We start from the raw sequence: 10,044 nt of genomic DNA on the forward strand, positions 1-10,044 counted from the left end.
CTGGACAATCTAGAATAAATAGAAAAAATTTTAAAAATATATAACCTACCAAGACTGAATCAGGAATAAACAAAAAATCAGAATGGATCCATACTAGTAAAGAGATTGAATCAGTAATCAAAAATCTGCCCAAAAAGAAAAACCCAGAACCAGATGGTTTCACAGCGGCTTTTACCAAACATTTAAAGAAGAATTAATGCCAATACTTTTCAAACTTAAAAAAAAAAAAAAAAAAAAAAAAAAGGAAACATTTCCAAACTTATTTTATGAGGCCTGACCTAAGGTAGAAAAGTATCAGGCACTACCTGATACCAAAGCCAGGAAAGAACACTATAAGCCAATTCTCAAATTCTCAATAAAATACCAGCAAACCAAATTCAGCAGCACATTACAGAGATCATTCACCATGACCAAGTGGGATTTATTTCGGGACAGAAGGTGGTTTAACATATGCAATCAATGTGATGCACCTTATTAACAAAATGAAGGACAAAAATCCTGTGATCCTCTCAATAATGGAGAAAAAAAACATTTGACAAAATTCAAAATCTATTCATGATAAAAACTCTTAACAAATTAGGTGTTGAAGGAATGTCCTCAACTTTACAATGGCTATATAGGACAAGGCCACAGCTAACATTATGCCTGATGATGAAGGGGTACAATCTTTTTCTCTAAGATCAGGAACAAAAACAAGTGTGCTCACTCTCACTGCTCTTATTCAACATAGTCCTGGAAGCCCTAGCCAGAGTGATCAGGCAAGAAAAAAAAAAAAAAAAAAAGGCAGGAAATTGGGAAAAAAAAAAGTAAGTAAAATTGTCTCTATTTGTAGATGACATGATTTTACATATACAAAATCCTAAAGACTCCATTTTAAAAAAAAAAAAAAACTAGATCTTAGCAATGAATTTGGTAAAGTTCCAGGATACAAAATTAACATACAACAATCAGTAACGTGTCTATACACTAACAATGAATGAACTGAAAATAAAGAAAATGATTCCATTTGCAGAAACATCAGAAACAATTGAATATTTAAGAATAAATTTGACCAAGGAGGTGAAAGAACACTAAACACTACAAAAAGACACTGATGAAAAAAGATAAAAATAAATGGAAAGGTATCCTGTGTTCATGGGCTGGAAAACTGAATATTGTTTACTTTTCCATATTACTCAAAACCATCTATAGATTCAATGCTATTCCTATCAAGATTTCAATGGTAAATTTTACAGAAGTAGAAAAAAAAATCCTAAAATTTATATGGAAGCACAAAAGACTGAATAGCCAAAGGAATCCTGAGAAAGAAGTACAAAGCAGGGGCATAACACTTTCCGATTTCAAGCTAGATTATAAACCTATAGTAATCAAAACCATGTGGTAACGGTATTAAAACAGATATAGACCAGCAGAACAGAAGTGAGAACCCAGAAATACATCGATCGGTGCCTATACAGTCATACTGAGAAGGAGCCAAGAAAACTCAATGGAGAAAAGAGTTTCCTCAATAAATGGTGCTGAGAAAATGGGTTTTCATGTGTAAAAAAAATGAAAGACCTCTATCTTTTTCCACTCCCAAAAATTAACTCAAAATGGATTAAAGACTTGAATGTAAGCTCCTTCATGGTAAACTCCTTGACACTCGTCTTGGCAATGATTTTCTGGATAGGACACCAAAAGCATAAGCAACAGAAGCAAAATAAACAAGTGAGACTAAATCAAACTAAAAAGCTTCTTCATAGCAAAAGAAACAATCAACGAAATGAAGATAACCTACGGAATGGGAAAAAATATTTGCAAACCATATATCCAATAAAGAGTTAACAGCCCAAATACATAAGGAACTCACACAACTGAGCAGTGAAAAGAAAGAAATGTTAACAATTAAAAAAAAAAATGGCAAAGCACCTGAATAGACATTTTCCCAAAAAAGTTATACAAAGGGCCAACAGGTACATGGGAAGGTGCTCAACATCACCAATCATTAGGGAAATACAAATCAAAACCACAGTGAGATATCCCCTCATGTCTGTTAGAATAGCTATCATCAAAAACACAGGAGATCACAAATGCTGGTAGGGATGTAGAGAAAAAAGAACCTTTACCATTCTTCTTCAACCCCAGGAAGACTTCATTACTAACAGAGGCAGTTTAAAGAACTACCTTCCCGAGGAAGGACTGTGGCATGGCCTTGACTGGGCAGTCCTGCTCAGGGTGACCCTGGACTTTGGCTTAGTCTCCACAGCCTTGTCACTCCAGGGTAAAACGGGAGCATCATTTTCCTGATGACATAGATTCTCCAGGTGTCCACAGTGTTGGGCACTACAGTTCAATAAAAAGTCTGAACATTTCCTATCAAATCTAATTACTTCTTTAAAGATTTTATTTATTTGACAGAGATCACAAGTAGGCAGAGAGGCAGGCAGAGAGGAGGAAGCTGGCTCCCCGCTGAGCAGAAAGCCCGATGCGGGGTTCGATCCCAGGACCCTGGGATCATGACCTGAGCCGAAGGCAGAGGCTTTAACCCACTCAGCCACCCAGGCATCCCTCTAATTACCTCTTTAAAACATTAACTCCCAAGACACTATAAACGTAGTAAAGGTGTAGAAAACCAGCTTCATGGTATCTCTTGTGTATACTAAACAAAACCAGTTTAAAGCACATTGTACAGACCAATCAGTGAGACCCTGCAGGTTTACCACTTCTGTTCTTCACCTGTTCGACCTTGAGCAGCACAAGCCCTGGGGGGACACCCCTGGACATGGGCACCTCCATGTTCTCCAACATTGTCACACATCTTTTAATTCTGAATTACCACCTCCGCTGGAAAAAAAAAGATTCCTCAATTTTTCTTCACAGAAGAAATTTTATTCCATTTTTTAAAAGAGATACATAGATTTATTCTTTGCCTGGCAAAAGCCATTTTCCCGTGGGTCTCTAGGCTCTGCGTTAGAGGAGGATACGTTAGAGGAACCTGCGGCCTCCAGGGGCACAGTGAGCACACACTTCTGGAAAAACATTCACATGATCAAAGCAGTTCCTGTAGCAAAGATCCACAAGTTCATTTTATCTTGAAGACCATTCTGGTTTTGAAGAAAGGCTTTACTTCTGAAGATACTTTAAATTTACTAATTGAACCCAGGGCAAATCGTTCCCCACACAGCTGAGAGGAGAAAAATGAGAAGCCCATTTCAAGCACTCTACCACCACACTCCCTTCCTCTTACATGACAAAATCTTCTCAATTCATCTCTAGGCCTGATGTGTCCAGGGACATAAACCACCTCCAAGCTCAGCATTTGTGCAGTCTTCCTCCCTGATGGCAGGCTCCTCCAAACCATGTAAGCCCATTTCCACTCTTCCATGGGACCAAGGTGGGCTCCAGCCAAACAGGCCTTCACCCTCACCTCATGTGCCCCTGCTCCACCGGCAAGGCCGGAGGCTGACCCAGGCCTCCCTTGAGCCTCCAGCATGCTGCAGCAGACACCTGCTGTGTAAACGGGAAAACCTTGGGCTGATGGGAGCTTGTGGTTTGGTCTTTTAACATTAGGAGCTACACTATATAAAGTGTATTTAGCCAAAGAAAAACACTGAGCCCGATTCTGGGGCAATGGTTCTAGACTTCCCAAGATTAGATAGAGTCAGGGAAGCAGCAGGAAGCACACCCATTCTCCCTGTACCTCCCTTCTAGGTACCTCCAGGGGTTGCTGCTCTCAGCAATGCCAGACTGGTGACTGTTCGGCCTTAGAAGTGTCACATGTTGAGACCTTGGCGATAGGCACTCCTCTTCCTCTCTGCACCTACTCAGCTCTAGACACTGGGCAGCACGAATTCTTCCCAAGAATGCTAACTTGGGTAATGTGGTTAGCCACCGCAGTGGGGATGCTCCTCAGAGGAAACTGAGCAAAAGCCTCCAAATGATCTAGCCAGGAAGTGCTGGCCGTACCATGCAGCAGCTTTAAAGCAGGCCTGTGCACCCCTAAGTAGTTCTAGAAGTAAAAGGTACACACCTGCCATTTACTCAGTATTAGAGCAATTCAGATTCAGGACTTTTTTGATCCTAGAAGTGAGGTTGCCTCAAAAAGGCTAACTGGTGGGACAAACATGAAATAGGGCTTATTATAATTGTCATGTCCAAAACAGGGTGACGATCACTGCTGCTGGACAGCACCTTTGCCAGGGAGACAAAGAACACCACGTGTCACGGCAGAGGACACTGCAAACAGCAAAGTGACCAAAGCTGACCCCAGAAGCTCCCACAGTGAAGGTCCAAGGCTGCTCCTCAACTTCCAAACACTTCCAACTTGGGGGCCCACGCAGTGCCAGTCCACTATATACCTTCAAGAAATGGCATGTGTCACGTGCAAATGCCTCTCTTGCTGTACCTCCTGGATGTAGGGGGGCGGCGGGGGGGGGGGGTGCATGTTTTGGCTCCCACAGCCTTGGATTAGGTCAGCCTATTCCCCAGGGTCAAATGTTCTGGAGAATACAACGGCGGCTTCTGAGACATGTCTGTAGGTCATAGAAAAGGAAAGGCAGAACCCTAGGATATGGCTGATGTCAGGTGATCCACATTAAGAGGCCAAATGCTAACACTGGCATGATTCTTTAGAAACAAGAGCTAGTTCCCTGCCCGGGGGGTTGGACTGAACTGGCTGTCTGCAGAGGGGACAGTTGGCACTGGAACTGCTAATCTGGGGGCTTGCCCTGGCACTGCGCTCACGCTCATCGAGCCATTGGGGACAGCAGTTGTGTTCAAGCTACTGGGGATCTCGCCAGTAGCTTGTATTTTAAAATAGACCAAATAAAACACTGGTAAAACAATCCCAATTAGAAGCATGATAAAAACGGCATTCCACCACTGAATTCCACAGTCAGCACCGTTCGTGGGGGTCTTTGGAGAAGTCGGGAGCAGCGGCTGATTGGAGGGCTCCACAAAGTAACTTTCATTTAAAAAGATTTCTGACTGCACCGCCCGCTCAATATTCTGGTCAATGCCCTTAAAGAAATCCGTCAGTGGGCTGGAGAGGGCACCGGCGCCTACAGTTGCTCTATCTGCGTCTGGCTGCTCCTCGAAGGTCACTCTGGTCTCTGAGGATGGGCTCAGGAGGGGTCTGAGTTCTTTGTGGGTCTCTGTAAGGATCCCATGATTTTTCACTGGAATCTTAATAGATTTCAAAGCATATAAGTCTTGTTCTCTGATGAAGTTGTTGACTTTCTTGATATCTGCGACCTAGGAAAGCCACGAAGACAAACAGCACAAAACATGTAAACTCCTTAGAATGAATATCCAAAAAGTAGCTCTTTCTGGAAGAGGAGCCAAGCCCACCCTGCTTACGAATCTGATGAATATTGGAAAACCGCACCTAGGCACAAAATTAGGCTGAATAAAACTGTTTTTTGGCTTTAACTCAGCTTGAATGTATAGCTTAATCATCACGTTTCCATACAGATTTACAAGTTTGAAAAACATAAGATCAGTTTTGGAAGAGTCTCTTGCTAATTCAAAGTGTGACCGCAACAAAATGTTTTTAGGTGAAACCCAACCATGGCAACTTAAAAGCTTATAGCCCTTTCTACTTCTTCTAACTTTTGAGGCAACAGTGCCCCCATCTGGCTGACTTCCCTCCCACATCAGAACCCAAGTCAGTAGCTGATTATATTAGGGTTCCCCAAACACAAAGCCTCAGTCAGCTCCACACTCAGAACCTATTTTAACTGTAATAATACTTAAAGAGTATGTCCTCATGATTCTACCATGTTTTCTTGCCCAGAAGTGCTGTATGGCATATAAATTTATTTTCTAAATAAAGGGACCTAGGGGTGATACACTTTGAAGATTTCACAACACTTATGATAATTAGAAACATATAGAAAATCATGAATCAAGCTGGAAAGTATGGACTGAAATCTGTTGCAATTTTAGGACTGGAAGAGAAAGAACAGTACTAGGAGTTTTACAAAGTTCGTGACAAACTCCTTCCACAGTCGAATCTTAAGGGAGGGGTGGTGCAGACCTGTTAAGTCAAAGAGAAACCCTCCCTCAAGCTAATGTTTGGAACTTAACTTGAAAGCATTAGAGGTGGACCTTAAGATTTGACTCATAAGCCCACTAACTAGAGTGTAAATACAGCCACAGACCTTTAGATAACACCTAATTCAATCATCTCTATTATTTCACTTATTGAGCAACTGTTTTTATCATCTAATTGAATTGAGGTGGCAGATACTTTTAACCGATCACACCTGGAAACTAAACCATAAGGTGCTTGGGACCTGTTTGTCTTTGCCCTTAGGGAATTAACACCAAATTTATATTTAAAGTGGAAGATTGCTTGCTTTTGGAAGCATTATATATAACGTCTTCACAGATTTATTAGACATCAGTATTCCAAGAAGCCCACTGCATCCACTCAGTGTGGGGTTGGATTCATTTTCAGCTCACATTCCATAAACCACACAGTATGCCTACAGAAAAATCTCCGTACAACTGAGAGGCCACAGTATGTCCCTAGAGACCAGCCTGTTTATTTCTTCTGGGAAATACAACATCCTATACAATGTGTTTAACCATTTGAACCTTGTTAGATAAAGGACAAGAAACTAAGGAGGAAAAGGTTTCTAATATATTGGTTAGATAGCCTTAGGGGAGGCCACAGAAAGTTATAACAGTGTCATTAGCAAAATGAAATAAATCGTTTCAATCTAGGAGAAAATGCAGCAATTCTATAAATACTTTCCTACTTACTTTGCCATGTTAATCACTCTGAATGCTAAAAACATAATTAAAGAGAGAAACAGGGTTATATAGATACACAGCGTACAAAGGCTAGATCATGCAGTTCTAAGAGAGGACATAAAACTTGACCGAATAAGCTATAAGCAACAAGAAAGGGTCAGAAAAAGTGAAGCAGCTAAAAAAGCAAGCCTACCAAACAAATCTTGGATAAATTCTGCTGGCATCTTTGGCCCTAGTAGGTCTTAAACAAAATGTGCTTGGAGGAAAAAAAAAAAAGGTGGGGGAGGCAGAGGGGGACACCTGGGTGGCTCAGTTACCTGAGCATCTTTTTTTTTTTTTTTTTTTAAGATTTTATTTATTTGAGAGAAAGACAGAAAGCACAAGCCAGGGGGAAGGGTAGAGGGAGAGGAAGAAGCAGATCCCCACTGGGGCTCCATCCCAGGACCCCGGGATCGTGACCTGCACAGAAGGCAGGGCCCTAACTGACTGAGCCACCCAGGTGCCCCTAAGCATCTGGCTCCTGATCTCAGCCCAGGTCTTGATCTCAGGATTTTGAGTTCAAGCCCCCGCCATTGGTCTCCACACTGGGTGTGGAGCCTACTTAAAAAAAATAATTAGAAAAAAAAAGTTTCTGAAATTCAGTGTGGAGGGACAGGGAGAGAAGTACTTTGCAGAGAGGGAACTGCTCCAACATGTGAGATTCCTAACCCTCACTTTTCATGATCTCAAGGTTCAGAATTGAAAGTACTCCCACCTGCCTTCCATCTCTGGCTAGATTGGAGAGTCCTTCCGGCTACAAGAGGCCTCTCCAAACCACCTCTTGGGGGGCAGCAAGGGCCTCCACCCTTCAGGGCATTGCTCTGTTCCTCTGAGCACACAGGAGCTGAGGGACAGATGGCACCTTCACCTGCGGGGTTTCTTACTTTGCAGCCATACTGAAGAGCGAGCTTGTTGAGGCTGTCCTCCTGGGCCAGCTCCCGCTGCAGCAGCACCACGTCCCCTGCTCCTGGCTGGTGAGGGTGGTGGGCACCCTTCTTCTGGCGCTCCTTGCCCCGGGGCCGCAGAGCCATGCGGTGGGACTCTTCCTCAGAGGAGTCCCCCGAGTCCCCACCACCGTTCTCAAACATGTAAACGTGGCTGGTTGGAGTCCTACAGACAATGGCTGGGCCTTGGAAGGTCTTGGTTAACACTTCCTTCTGCCTCATTTTCTTAACTGAAAACCAAACCCCATGGTTAATTCCACATAAGGCACACTCATTCCTCTGTGGCTACAGTAAAGAGAAGGGTCTTGTTAGAGACTACGCTTTTCCCTCATCATTGCAGACGCCATCAGTACAAAAAACAACGTGCTGTATGCTAGCTGAGATGGGGTGAGAGGCAGGTGTGTAAAAACAGCATTTTCCCCTTAATTGCATCCCTTTTGCATAGAGAACGAAAGAATCCCTCCTTTCCCCCTTATTCCTCATCCATCCATAGGTGGTGCCCCCCGCCCCCCAAACCCCACGCAGATAAAGAAACTTCTACTTTTTGGTCTCAGGGGTAAAGACGCTGCTGGGACCCTTGCAATGAGAGGGAAGGGCTGTTCCAACTTCCTTGCTTTGAGGATCTTAACTCGGGAACTTTTGTACAGAACAATTCTGGTTTACTACTTTACACACTCCAGAGTCCCCTCGCCAAGAAGGTCAAGACTAAGGTCACTTGCTTATGAGAACTATGAGAATAAGACTTTGATTTCCAATACCGAAGGCTTGAATTACGTTGTATGTGAGCCAAGATGGGCAGAAAATTCCTGTCGAACTACGAAATCCGTCCAGTTTCTCACAGGTGCCCTTGCCTTCATTACATCCCACGCCTGGTTTTTATTTTCACCTCCAGCCAAGTGCAAAAGCCACACCACCCGCTTTCCCCTCTCGGAACAGTCCGAGTGAGGTTCCAGAAACGAGAGCTCAAATGCGGGGAATGACAGCCTCGGAACTGCTGGCGTGGGGCCCTTCGGAGCCCAGGGGAGCGGCGCCTTCGGGGACAGCCAGGGCCCCCCGGCGCGACCGTGCCGCCCACCGCCTCCTACCCGCACCCTACCGGCCCGCCGGCCCGGAGGAGGGAGGCGGCGGCTCTCCCCGTCAGAGCTCAGGGCCTGCCAGAGGCCCCGGCGGCTCCAAGGCCTCAGTTTCCCTCTGAGCCCTTTCCGTGCAAGGAGGGCGGTCCCCACACAGGCGCTGACAAAAAGAAAACCGGGCGCGGCCCGCTCCTGGGCTTAGATGGGCGGGACCCCAACATTCCACACAGGAACGACCTCCGACCTCCGACCTCTGCCCTCCACCCCAACCACCTCTGGCCAGCCGCAGACGGTGGCGGTCGCCGCCCCTCCGGAGGCAGGAGGGCGGCTCGTACCCGAGGCAGAAGCGTGGCCCACCCCCCTGAGCCGCGGCGCCGCTGAGGGCCCGCGCGCTCCCCCTTCCAGGGCCGCGGCCCCTCCTGCCAGCCCCGATACCTCAGCGCCCCGGATCCTCCGAGACTCGCCGCCGCCGCCGCGCCTGCTGATTGGGCCCGAAAATCAGCAGGTCTCCAGGGGGCGGGGACGGCGAGGCAGCCAATGAAATCAGTGCTGGGGGGGGGGCTCTGGAATGAGCCGGGCTGTGCCGAGGTCAGTGCAGGAAACGCGGCCGGGGGGCGGGGGCGGGGAGGGGCTCCAGCTCCCCGACCGCCCCTCCCTTCGCCCCGCCCCCCTGCCTGCCACCGCGGCACCAGCTCGTCCCAGCTGCAGTTTTTGCTTCGGCTGTAGGCTTACCACTGATTCCCAGCGTTCTGCGGAACCTCAGCTTTCTCACCTGAACAAGAGGCCTTTAGCCCCGCCCTCTGTGTCAGTTGTGTAACGAGGGGGCAGATTCCTAGAAGAGTGGGGGCCACCTGCTGAGGGGTCCCCCTGGGACCCAGGGGTCTCCACATCCTGAGCCCTTACCACCGAGTCTGTTCCTCTCCGCACACGAAGACAGAAAAATCCCCCAGTGTAAACCATGGAACCACGACTACACGGACCACAAACAACACAATTTACCCAACTTCGATGGTGGGGGACTCCTTAAGCTTAATAGTGGTGGGGGAACACTCTAACACACTAAAAGTACAAAGGTTTAAAATGTCCACGCCAAAAAAGAAACCAAAATTAAAAAGCAACCCGTAACCAGGGGAAAATAAATGCAACAAACACCACAAAAGATTAAAATCCTTAATTGAAACAAACCTCATCGAATTAATGAGAAAGTCACTAACAGCCCAGTGGGTGGGGCGCATGAGCCGACAATCCAC

General features: G+C 45.9%; 1 protein-coding gene across 4 annotated transcripts; it reads right to left on the bottom strand.

Moving 5' to 3' along the window:
* Window positions 1-2,875: 2,875 nt before the first annotated feature.
* On the bottom strand, window positions 2,876-9,352 carry LYSMD4 (LysM domain containing 4). 4 transcript variants are annotated; one of them, XM_047738503.1, is made up of 3 exons: window positions 9,230-9,352; window positions 7,662-7,951; window positions 2,876-5,232 (listed from the first exon to the last, which is right to left on the bottom strand). In XM_047738503.1, exons 2-3 carry the CDS (start codon window positions 7,941-7,943, stop codon window positions 4,621-4,623), a joined length of 894 nt encoding a protein of 297 aa, XP_047594459.1. In that variant the 5' UTR covers window positions 7,944-7,951; window positions 9,230-9,352; the 3' UTR covers window positions 2,876-4,620. The 4 variants fall into 4 exon arrangements, with proteins under 4 accessions (XP_047594459.1, XP_047594462.1, XP_047594460.1 ...); XM_047738506.1 differs by lacking the exon at window positions 9,230-9,352 and adding an exon at window positions 9,130-9,219; XM_047738504.1 differs by lacking the exon at window positions 9,230-9,352 and adding an exon at window positions 8,636-9,117.
* Between the last annotated feature and the right edge of the window lie 692 nt (window positions 9,353-10,044).

The sequence above is a fragment of the Lutra lutra genome, chromosome 7, assembly GCF_902655055.1.
Source record: "Lutra lutra chromosome 7, mLutLut1.2, whole genome shotgun sequence".
Lineage (NCBI taxonomy): Eukaryota > Metazoa > Chordata > Mammalia > Carnivora > Mustelidae > Lutra > Lutra lutra.